This window comes from Hyperolius riggenbachi, chromosome 5 (assembly GCF_040937935.1).
Source record: "Hyperolius riggenbachi isolate aHypRig1 chromosome 5, aHypRig1.pri, whole genome shotgun sequence".
NCBI classification, from domain to species: Eukaryota; Metazoa; Chordata; class Amphibia; order Anura; family Hyperoliidae; genus Hyperolius; species Hyperolius riggenbachi.
This window is the reverse complement of record NC_090650.1, coordinates 449,191,026-449,203,525: the sequence shown is the minus strand read 5'-3', so window position 1 is coordinate 449,203,525 and position 12,500 is coordinate 449,191,026. Positions and strand designations below refer to the sequence as shown.

The 12,500-nt window shown below is 51.3% G+C and overlaps 1 protein-coding gene across 3 annotated transcripts in view; it reads right to left on the bottom strand.

The window, feature by feature from the left end:
• LOC137519286 (cytochrome P450 2B19-like) overlaps window positions 1–12,500 on the bottom strand; it is a 192,227-nt gene that overhangs the window by 173,910 nt on the left and 5,817 nt on the right. The window contains exon 1 of one of the 3 annotated variants that reach the window (XM_068238224.1): window positions 11,290–11,424. The exons of the other annotated variants lie outside the window; for them this stretch is intronic. Coding sequence (XP_068094325.1) covers window positions 11,290–11,293 — 4 coding nt within the window. The 5' untranslated portion in view covers window positions 11,294–11,424. Of the gene's footprint in view, window positions 1–11,289; window positions 11,425–12,500 lie in introns of those variants that run through there. 3 annotated transcript variants of the gene reach the window in all.

Genomic DNA, 12,500 nt, shown 5'->3' with positions numbered 1-12,500 from the left:
CATACACACACACACCACACACACACACACACGTACAAACCTGTAACACACACACACACACACCACACACACACACACACACACACAAACCTGTAACACACACCATACACACGTACAAACCTGTAACACATACACACACACACCACACACACACACACACACCACACACACACACACACACACACACACACACACAAACCTGTAACACACACACCATACACACGTACAAACCTGTAACACACACCATACACACGTACAAACCTGTAACACACACACACACACACCCTGCATCAGTGTGTGAAAATAGCAGGTCAGGAGCTGAAATACTGGCAGAGATAACCTGACTTGCAGAGTGTGAGCTCTGAGGGGGAAGCATGTGCATGGGGCACTGGGGAAAATTTGGGATACAAGCAGAGAGGAATATGGGAAAGAGAAAGTACCTGGCGGAGTAGTTCACATTCCAGTTCAGTACTCGCTTCTGTTATCCCGGAGCCCAGGAAGTTAGTGCAGAAGGAAGGTATCAAGTTACATTGCTGATGCTATGCAGGGGGGAGAAGGAATCCTGCACTATATACACACACAGCGTTCTACACTCACAGGTGGCTGAAATAAATCATCCAATCATTTAAATATTGAAAGAACGTCCAGAGCGGAAGACACGGCTCTGCAGCGGCACTATGCATAAGCTAAACAGCCAGGGCTATACATAATCTTTACCCTGGCCTGGATGTTCCTCTCCTCTCACTTGACACAGCAGGAAGAGTGCAGAGAGGTGATGATCACGCTGGTCTTCTTCTGCGTGTCACCGTCTTGCTATCTGTCGGTATAGTACTTCTGCCAGCGCCCCCCTTCTACATCCTGCTGCACTGCGCCCCGTGCAGTTGCACGTACCGCACGCCCCAAAAAACGGCCCTGTGCCAATGCTTTTGATAATGTTGTGCATGTTTGTGAGAGTACGCTGGCTGACGCTTTCATTGTCACCAGTAGTCTGGACTCAGGACTATCTGGCGAAGTCTCGACTTCCCCTGATATCTCTGACCCCCAGACCAAGGGCGTAGGGCCCGTGGTCGCAGCGGTCGCCTTGGCGACCGGGCCCGGCTCCTGAGGAGGCGGGGGAGGGGCCCGGGGGGCCCATCTCCGTTTGCAGGGCCATGCGCCCGTTCGCGCTGGTAGGAGGGAGCCGCAGCCGCGGGGAGGGCAGCCCGACCTCTTCCTCCCTTCCTCTCCCCGGGCCCCCCCCCCTCAGATGCAGAGTAAGCGGCTAACGGAAGCGCTAAAGGCAGAACTCACCTCCCTGCGTTCCACTCGCCGCTGATCTCCTCTCTGGCTGGCTCTGCATAGATGCTTACACACGCAGCTTCCGGCTAAACAGGAAGCTGCGTGTGTAAGCATCTATGCAGAGCCAGCCAGAGAGGAGATCAGCGGCGATTGGAACCAGGGACGGAGGTGAGTTCTGCCTATAGCGCTTCCGTTAGCCGCTTACTCTGCATCTGAGGGGGGGCCCCGGGGAGAGGAAGGGAGGGAGAGGTCGGGCTGCCCTCCCCGCGGCTGCGGCCCCCCCTCCATTATGGGGACAGGCAGCTACCTAATCTATCCTGGGGGGCAGCTACCTAATCTATCCTGGGGGGCACCTACCTAATCTAACCTAATCCTGGGGGGCAGCTACCTAATCTAACCTATACTGGGGGGCACCTACCTAATCTATCCTGGGGGCAGCTACCTAATCTATCCTGGGGGGCACCTACCTAATCTAACCTAATCCTGGGGGGCAGCTACCTAATCTAACCTATACTGGGGGGCACCTACCTAATCTATCCTGCGGGCAGCTACCTAATCTATCCTGGGGGGCACCTACCTAATCTAACCTAATCCTGGGGGGCAGCTACCTAATCTAACCTATACTGGGAGGCACCTACCTAATCTATCCTGGGGGCAGCTACCTAATCTATCCTGGGGGGCAGCTACCTAATCTAACCTAATCCTGGGGGGCAGCTACCTAATCTATCCTGGGGGGCAGCTACCTCATCTAACCTATACTGGGGGGCACCTACCTAATCTATCCTGGGGGCAGCTACCTAATCTATCCTGGGGGGCAGCTACCTAATCTAACCTATACTGGGGGGCAGCTACCTAATCTAACCTATACTAGGGGGCACCGACCTAATCTAATTTATACTGGGGGCACCTACCTATCTAACCTATACTGGGGGCACTTACTTATCTAACCTGTATTGGGGGCACCTAGCTAGCCTATACAGGTGGCAACTAAACTGGCTACCTATATTGGAGGCACCTACCTAACTAACCTATACTGGGGGCACCTACCTATCTAACCTACGCTGGGGGCAACTATTCTGGCTACCTATATTAGAGGCACCCACCTAGCTAACCTGTACTGGGGGCACCTATCTATCTAACTTATACCGGCGGCGCCTGCCTATCTCACCTATACCGGGGGCAACTATACTGGCTTACCTATGCCTGACTACCTATACTGGGGGTACCTATAGCTGGCTATAGGGATTTTGATATGTGTGTGCATCCGTCGGGTGTTGTCGGGGGAGGGGGGGCTGTTGTTGCCGGGGGGGGGGGGCCCACATCCAGATTCCGCATCGGGGCCCAGAGGTTTGTAGCTACGCCACTGCCCCAGACCAATGTCAATATTGATGTAATTTACCCAAAAGGTGACGTTTAGTGTGGTGTACCTGTGCAGACAGACATACACAGTACTGTTGGTAACCTGAGCTCAGAGCCTGCAGGCATTCCTGTCAGCTCTGACCCCAGAGAGTTTGGTTATCAGCAGCTGACCCCAGCTCTCACTAGGCAGCTGGCTGAGATATGTAGTCCCACATCGGTGAGGAAACTACAGAGCGACTCCAACCTGCATGTACTTAGTGGCCAGACCGCTAAGCCGCCAGCAGTGGAAGCTCCACTACAGGTGTGCAGGGAGAATGGTAAATACTCCAGTGAACCCATTCCCCATGTAACTGACACCCCAGGTGAAAGCACGGTCCATGTGGATCTGTTAGAAGCCCAGTCAGATAGAACGCAGTTAGTTCTGGGAGAGCACGGCCAATTAGAACAGGAAGACACAGGTCCCCTGCCAGGCTTGATAGCTCCCACACGAGAATTGGCGGGTGATGTAAAAGTCACCCCCCACCTCTCGTACTCCCCGAAGGCCTCGCTGAAGCGCACTGCGCCCCCACAGCGAAATCTTCGCAGCAACCCTGGGCAGGATACAGCAGTTCACAGAAGGGACCCGGGGACTCACAAGCCCTTATGGCAGATCCCCTACAGCGCCTCTCCGGAGGTGCAAGCAAAAGTGAAGATGAAGTATGAGGAGATGTTACAGATGTCTGTCCTCCGCAAATCCTCTAGCCCACAGGCCACCAGGTTCTGTGAGGACTATAGGAGGGTGGACGACATCCCAATAACCGTTGCGTATCCCGTGACTCCCCTCGGTGATCTGTTGGATTGGCTGGCATCTGCCAACTATCTAACGATCATGGATCAGAGCTAGTGTTGGGCGAACATCTAGATGTTCGGGTTCGGGCCGAACAGGCCGAACAGGCCGAACATGGCCGCGATGTTCGGGTGTTCGACCCGAACTCCGAACATAATGGAAGTCAATGGGGACCCGAACTTTTGTGCTTTGTAAAGCCTCCTTACATGCTACATACCCCAAATTTACAGGGTATGTGCACCTTGGGAGTGGGTACAAGAGGAAAAAAAATTTTGCAAAAAGAGCTTATAGTTTTTGAGAAAATTGATTGTAAAGTTTCAAAGGAAAAATTGTCTTTTAAATGCTGAAAATGTCATGTTTCTTTGCACAGGTAACATGGTTTTTACCGCCAGGCAGTCATAAATGTAATAAAGAGAAGAGGTTCCATAAACAGGGACCGGTAACGCTAACCCAGCAGCAGCAGCAGCACAGAGCACACGTGATGGAACAGGAGGAGGCGCAGGAGGAGAAGGCCATGCTTTTTGAGACACAACAACCCAGGCCTTGCATGAGGACAAGAAGCGTGCGGATAGCATGCTTTTTACCGCCATGCAGTCATAAATGTAATAAAGATAAGAGGTTCAATAAACAGGGACCGGTAACGCTAACCCAGCAGCAGCAGCAGCACAGAGCACACGTGATGGAACAGGAGGAGGCGCAGGAGGAGAAGGCTACGCTTTGAGACACAACAACCCAGGCCTTGCATGAGGACAAGAAGCGTGCGGATATAGCAATGCTTTTTGCCGCCATGCAGTCATAAATGTAATAAAGAGAAGAGGTTCCATAAACAGGGACCGGTAACGCTAACCCAGCAGCAGCAGCACAGAGCACACGTGATGGAACAGGAGGAGGCACAGGAGGAGAAGGCCACGCTTTTTGAGACGCAACCCAGGCCTTGCATGAGGACAAAAAGCGTGCGGATATAGCAATGCTTTTTGCCGCCATGCAGTCATAAATGTAATACAGATGAGAGGTTCCATAAACAGGGACTGGAAACGCTAACCCAGCAGCAGCAGCACACGTGATGGAACAGGAGGCGGCGCAGGAGGGGAAGGCCACGCTTTTTGAGACAACAACCCAGGCCTTGCATGAGGACAAGAAGCGTGCGGATATAGCAGCAATGCTTTTTGCCGCCATGCAGTCATAAATGTAATAAAGAGAAGAGGTTCCATAAACAGGGACCGGTAACGCTAACCCAGCAGCAGCAGCAGCACAGAGCACACGTGATGGAACAGGAGGAGGCGCAGGAGGAGAAGGCTACGCTTTGAGACACAACAACCCAGGCCTTGCATGAGGACAAGAAGCGTGCGGATAGCATGCTTTTTACCGCCATGCAGTCATAAATGTAATAAAGATAAGAGGTTCAATAAACAGGGACCGGTAACGCTAACCCAGCAGCAGCAGCAGCACAGAGCACACGTGATGGAACAGGAGGAGGCGCAGGAGGAGAAGGCTACGCTTTGAGACACAACAACCCAGGCCTTGCATGAGGACAAGAAGCGTGCGGATATAGCAATGCTTTTTGCCGCCATGCAGTCATAAATGTAATAAAGAGAAGAGGTTCCATAAACAGGGACCGGTAACGCTAACCCAGCAGCAGCAGCACAGAGCACACGTGATGGAACAGGAGGAGGCACAGGAGGAGAAGGCCACGCTTTTTGAGACGCAACCCAGGCCTTGCATGAGGACAAAAAGCGTGCGGATATAGCAATGCTTTTTGCCGCCATGCAGTCATAAATGTAATACAGATGAGAGGTTCCATAAACAGGGACTGGAAACGCTAACCCAGCAGCAGCAGCACACGTGATGGAACAGGAGCAGGCGCAGGAGGAGAAGGCCATGCTTTTTGAGACACAACAACCCAGGCCTTGCATGAGGACAAAAAGTGTGCGGATATAGCAGCAATGCTTTTTGCCGCCATGCAGTCATAAATGTAATACAGATGAGAGGTTCAATAAACAGGGACCGGAAACGCTAAACCATCCCAGATGTTCATTGGTCATGTTACTTGGTTGGGGTCCTGGAGTGTTGCGTAGTCGTTTCCAATCCAGGATTGATTCATTTTAATTTGAGTCAGACGGTCTGCATTTTCTGTGGAGAGGTGGATACGCCGATCTGTGACGATGCCTCCGGCAGCACTGAAACAGCGTTCCGACATAACGCTGGCTGCCGGGCAAGCCAGCACCTCTATTGCGTACATTGCCAGTTCGTGCCAGGTGTCTAGCTTCGATACCCAATAGTTGAAGGGTGCAGATGGATTGTTAGACACAGCTACGCCATCTGACATGTAGTCCTTGACCATCTTCTCCAGGCGATCGGTGTTGGAGGTGGATCTGCACGCTTGCTGTTCTGTGGGCTGCTGCTGCATGGGTGTCAGAAAATTTTCCCACTCCAAGGACACTGCCGATACCATTCCCTTTTGGGCACTAGCTGCGGCTTGTGTTGTTTGCTGCCCTCCTGGTCGTCCTGGGTTTGCGGAAGTCAGTCTGTCGGCGTACAACTGGCTAGAGGAGGGGGAGGATGTCAATCTCCTCTCTAAAGTCTCCACAAGGGCCTGCTGGTATTCTTCCATTTTGACCTGTCTGACTCTTCAAGCAGTTTTGGAACATTGTGTTTGTACCGTGGATCCAGAAGGGTATATAAACCCAGTAATTGGTGTTGTCCCGAATGCGCACAATGCGTGGGTCGCGTTCAATGCAGTTTAGCATGAATTGAGCCATGTGTGCCAGAGTCCTACCAGAATCCTCATCATCCTCTTGTGAGCGTTGTGATAGTTGTTGTGATGCATCATAGTCGTCACCTTCTTCCTGGTCTGCTTCTGCTGACCATTCGCGCTGAATTGTGGAAGTCCAACGTGCACCGCTCTGGCCCTCGTCAGTGGTGGCAGGAAATTCCTGCTCCAACTCCAGCTGTTCCTCCTCCTCTTCTTCATCATGTGTCAGCTTAGCCAACCTTAAAGCGCGAATGAGATTACTCCCATTATCACACACAACCATGGCCGGTTTCAGGTCCAGCGGTGCCAGCCACAAATCCATCTGTTCCTTTATTCCCCTCCAAATTTCCTCCCCTGTGTGCTGCTTATCCCCAAGGCAGATCAGCTTCAGCAACGCTTGCTGACGCATGCCAACAGCTGTGCTGCACTGCTTCCACGATCCTACTGCTGCTGGGTTAGCGTTTCCGGATGAGGTACAGCTTTGAGATGCGTTGGAGGAGAAGGAGTCAGAGAGGTAGGTGCTGTTGTTATCCAGTGGGAGGGACGGCGGTGCAGGTGTTTGCGGCGTGGGCAACACCCGCGCCGTAGCAGGTGAGGATTCGCTGCCAAGCTCCACAAGGTTCACCCAGTGCGCGGTAAGGGAGATGTATCGACCCTGGCCGAACGCACTCGTCCAGGTGTCAGTGGTGAGGTGAACCTTGCAGGCAACGGCATTCTTCAAGCTTCGGGTTATTTTGCTGACCACGTGCTCATGCAACTCAGGCACTGCAGAGCGCGCAAAGTGGTAGCGGCTGGGAACCACGTAACGTGGGATGGCCACTGACATCATGCCCTTGAAGCTGTTTGTCTCCACCACTCGATATGGCAGCATTTCGCAGGCCAGAAGCTTGGCTATGCTGGCTCTTACTGCCACGGCCCGGGGGTCATTTGCTGGCAATTTCCTCTTGCGCTCAAACATCTCCGAGACAGACAACTGAACCGTAGGGCTGCACAACGAAGGGCTGTTGGTTGTTGTGTTTGATGAACACTGGGAGACCTCAAGAGCACTACTCCGGAAAGTGACAGTGTCAGCGTCATCTGATTTTTTGGAATGTTTTGAACCACGAAATGGCTGGGCTACTGCTGCTGCTGAGGCGGGTCTGGTGGTGAGTCTGGTGAACCCAAGGGAGGCAGTGTTGCTGGTGGTACCCTGTCCTGCCGCGTTTGCCCACAGAGTGGGATGTTTGGATAGCATGTGGCGGCTCATGCTGGTGGTGGAGAGGTTGTTAATACTTTTCCCCCTGCTCAGGCGGGTCTTGCACACCTTGCAAATCGCCATGGTAACATCCTCAGTGCAGTCTTCAAAGAAAGGCCAGACTTTGGAGCACCTGCCTTGCTGGCGATTTCTGTTTGGGCCTCTTTTGCCTCTCACTTGAACTTCCACGCTTGTGGTGCCTGAAATTGCACGCCGCCTACCTTGTGGCACAAGGCGAACTCGTGCAGCAGTGGGTTCTTCAACAGACTCATCTGTGCTGCTGCTACGACGGCGATGTTCTCGTTCACAAACAAAATCTGGGTCTATGTCCACATTGTCCATACCCTTCTCTTCCATCTCCTCAAACTCGTCATATGTCATTGTGGGGGGCCGCCGCCGTGGAGTACAGCTCCCCAGCACAACCGTCAGGGGAAACACCTCTTCCCTTGCCCCTCCCTCTTTCACCGGATTTCTTCCTCATTTCACTTATCCTTACAGTACACGCTGACTGGCAGCAGTACAGTGGCAGTACAGAAATGCTATACAGTGGTGGGTGAGCGGTGTACCACTATTGCCAGCAGCGACACAGAGCACAATGCTATACAGTGGCGGGTGAGCGGTGTACTACTGTTCCCAGCAGACACAGAGTGGCAGTAAACACAATGCTATATAGTGTGGCTGAGCCGTGTACACAGAGTGGCAGTAAACACAATGCTATATAGTCTGCTATATAGTCACCCCGAACGGGGTGATGTTCTGCAGCACCCGAACAGTGGCGAACACTGTTCGCCCAACACTACTGGGAACGCAGATTTTAGTACCTAAACACACGATACAACATGTTTTCCGGGGTCGGACTCTGAGGCACATACAGATGGTCCCGATCATCATCCTCATCATACAACTCTTCTCCTGAGTCTGACCCACCCACCACCTCTGCCACCCCAACATCCCCAGACACAGTCACAGACCCCTCATCGTCCTCAACATTAACTTGGGATGCTGGCCTGAGCCCGACCTCCTCCTCCACATCAGGCCCCATCATCTCCTCAATGGCAGCCCTCATTAATCGCTCTGGCGCCGGACCGATGGACACAACGTTCTCCTCCGGGGAGGGCTGCTGCTGACCACTGGCTGCTGGGGTGGATGTTATAGCTTGCGTGGGGCGTTGGCTGTTGCTGTTGTTGGGAGTGCTGCTCACAGCGGAGGTCTCTGAGGAACTCATGGTGAGCTCATATAGTGGTTGACGGTGAGTGGAGTATTACTGATCCCAGCAATATACACACTGACTGGCAGAGTACGCAATGCTATATAGTCTGGCTGAGCCGTGTACACAGAGTGGCAGTGAACAATGCTATATAGTCTGGCTGAGCGGTGTACACAGAGTGGCAGTACACACAATGCTATATAGTCTGGCTGAGCCATGTACACAGAGTGGCAGTAAACAATAGTATATAGTCTGGCTGAGCGGTGTACACAGAGTGTCAGTAAACAATGGTATATAGTCTGGCTGAGCGGTGTACACAGAGTGTCAGTAAACAATGGTATATAGTCTGGCTGAGCGGTGTACACAGAGTGTCAGTAAACAATGGTATATAGTCTGGCTGAGCGGTGTACACAGAGTGGCAGTAAACACAATGCTATATATAGCGTGGTTGAGCGAGGTGCACAGTGGCAGTACACACAATGCTATATAGTCAGGCTAAGCCGTGTACACAGAGTGTCAGAAAACACAATGCTATATATAGCGTGGCTGAGCGAGGTGCACAGTGGCAGTACACACAATGCTATATAGCCAGGCTAAGCCGTGTACACAGAGTGTCAGAAAACACAATGCTATATATAGCGTGGCTGAGCGAGGTACACAGTGGCAGTAAACAATATATAGTGTGGCTGAACGAGCGGTGTACCACTATTCCCAGCAGACACAGAACAGTACACAGAATGCTATATAGTGTGGCTAAACGAGCGGTGTACTACTGTTCCCAGCAGACACAGAACAGTACACAGAATGCTATATAGTGTGGCTGAACGAGCGGTGTACCACTATTCCCAGCAGACACAGAACAGTACACAGAATGCTATATAGTGTGGCTGAACGAGCGGTGTACCACTATTCCCAGCAGACACAGAACAGTACACAGAATGCTATATAGTGTGGCTGAACGAGCGGTGTACTACTGTTCCCAGCAGACACAGAACAGTACACAGAATGCTATATAGTGTGGCTGAACGAGCGGTGTACCACTATTCCCAGCAGACACAGAACAGTACACAGAATGCTTTATAGTGTGGCTGAACGAGCGGTGTAGCACTATTCCCAGCAGACACAGAACAGTACACAGAATGCTATATAGTGTGGCTGAACGAGCGGTGTACTACTGTTCCCAGCAGACACAGAACAGTACACAGAATGCTATATAGTGTGGCTGAACGAGCGGTGTACTACTGTTCCCAGCAGACACAGAACAGTACACAGAATGCTATATAGTGTGGCTGAACGAGCGGTGTACTACTGTTCCCAGCAGACACAGAACAGTACACAGAATGCTATATAGTGTGGCTGAACGAGCGGTGTACCACTATTCCCAGCAGACACAGAACAGTACACAGAATGCTATATAGTGTGGCTGAACGAGCGGTGTACTACTGTTCCCAGCAGACACAGAACAGTACACAGAATGCTATATAGTGTGGCTGAGCGAGGTACACAGTGGCAGTAAACAATGCTATATATAGTGTGGCTGAGCGAGCGGTGTACTACTGTTCCCAGCTGCGACACACAATGACTGGGGGGGACCCTGGCTAGCGTGGCTGGAGCGCGAACTACCCTGCCTGCCTACCCAAAGCTAAACCCACAGACAAATGGCGGAGATATGACGTGGTTCGGGTATTTATTTACCCGAACCACGTGACCGTTCGGCCAATCAGAGCGCGTTCGGGTCCGAACCACGTGACCCGTTCGGCCAATCACAGCGCTAGCCGAACGTTCGGGGAACGTTCGGCCATGCGCTCTTAGTTCGGCCATGTGGCCGAACGGTTTGGCCGAGCACCGTCAGGTGTTCGGCCGAACTCGAACATCACCCGAACAGGGTGATGTTCTGCAGAACCCGAACAGTGGCGAACACTGTTCGCCCAACACTAATCAGAGCCACAGAAACTGGCAGATTCCAACCGTGCCAGAGGCGCGCCTGGAATCCACATCCATCATGCTATTTGAATTTAACGCCTCGAAGCGTATATCTTTTGGTATGATGAATGCCCCAGCCACCTTCCAACAGGCGTGGAACGACCTGTTAAAGGGCAAGCACGGTTGTGCAGTCACATACACGGATGACATCCCTGTGTTCCGCCCGACATGGGAGCAACACTGCGAACACTCGTCCCTGGTACTAGGACAGCTGTCAGCTGACAATCTGACCATTGAACCAGACGCAGATCATGACAGAGGTACAGGCCTCTCTGGGAACAGCGGTGTACAATTGGAAGTTTGCCAAGCCCTGTAGCTTCCTGGCTAAATCACTACTGACCAACACAAAAAGGGCAACCCCCAAGGTCATGTGGAACCCGGGCTTTCCCGCTGTAATGAGCCCAAGTAGCAAGTTGGTATTGCTTCAGTCATGTTCTCGTGTGAGAACAGTCATTCAGCAATGTTCCCCGGGAAGGAGGTGTGATGCTCACACGAATCCCAAGAAAACCGTGTGTGCGCCATTCAAGTCGCAAATGCAAATTCCATCGCAAAATAGTAGAAATGTCATTTTCTTTTTAAATCCACTTTAGTCTCTCTCATCCAAGTGTGAAATTTGTCACCTAGCATTTCTGGGTAGTTATATAGCTCACCCATCAGATGAAGGGTAGATATCAGCCTGACAGAACCTCATAAACAGCAGCTTATCCAGACTGATCGGCCCTGATCTCAGCAGGGAGTCTGACACGTAGCTCTACTGTCCGAGCTTCAAAGACTTCTGGCCTGAGCTGAAAGAGATGCAGAAGTGATCCTTATCACTCCCGCTGGGGACTCCCAAAAGTTCAACCAACCTTACAAACTATATTTAATAATAGGTATATATATATATATATGTCTGCTGCAGTAATGTGACTTTTAAACTTGCTTTTCTGTCTGCACATACTGCGCAGGCTACCCTTTGACATTTGAAAGATGCTTCTAGCATAAACAAAGAATGTTTTGGCTTCTTGTAACTACAGTGGGTTGCAAAAGTATTCGGCCTCCTTGAAGTTTTCCACATTTTGTCACATTACTGCCACAAACATGCATCAATTTTATTGGAATTCCACGTGAAAGACCAATACAAAGTGGTGTACACGTGAGAAGTGGATCAAAAATCATACATGATTCCAAACATTTTTTACAAATAAATAACTTCAAAGTGGGGTGTGCGTAATTATTCAGCCCCCTGAGTCAATACTTTGTAGAACCACCTTTTGCTGCAATTACAGCTGCCAGTCTTTTAGGGTATGTCTCTACCAGCTTTGCACATCTAGAGACTGAAATCCTTGCCCATTCTTCTTTGCAAAACAGCTCCAGCTCAGTCAGATTAGATGGACGGCGTTTGTGACAGTTTTCAGATCTTGCCACAGATTCTCGATTGGATTTAGATCTGGACTTTGACTGGGCCATTCTAACACATAGATATGTTTTGTTTTAAACCATTCCATTGTTGCCCTGGCTTTATGTTTAGGGTCATTGTCCTGCTGGAAGGTCAACCTCTGTCCCAGTCTCAAGTCTTTTGCAGACTCCAAGAGGTTTTCTTCCACGTTTGCCCTGTATTTGGCTCCATCCACCTTCCCATCAACTCTGACCAGCTTCCCTGTCCCTGCTGAAGAGAAGCACCCCCCGAGCATGATGCTGCCACCACCATATTTGACAATGGGGATGGTGTGTTCAGAGTGATGTGCAGTGTTTTCTGCCACACATAGAGTTTTGCATTTTGGCCAAAAAGTTCCATTTTGGTCTCATCTGACCAGAGCACCTTCTTCCACATGGTTGCTGTGTCCCCCACATGGCTTGTGGCAAACTGCAAACGGGACTT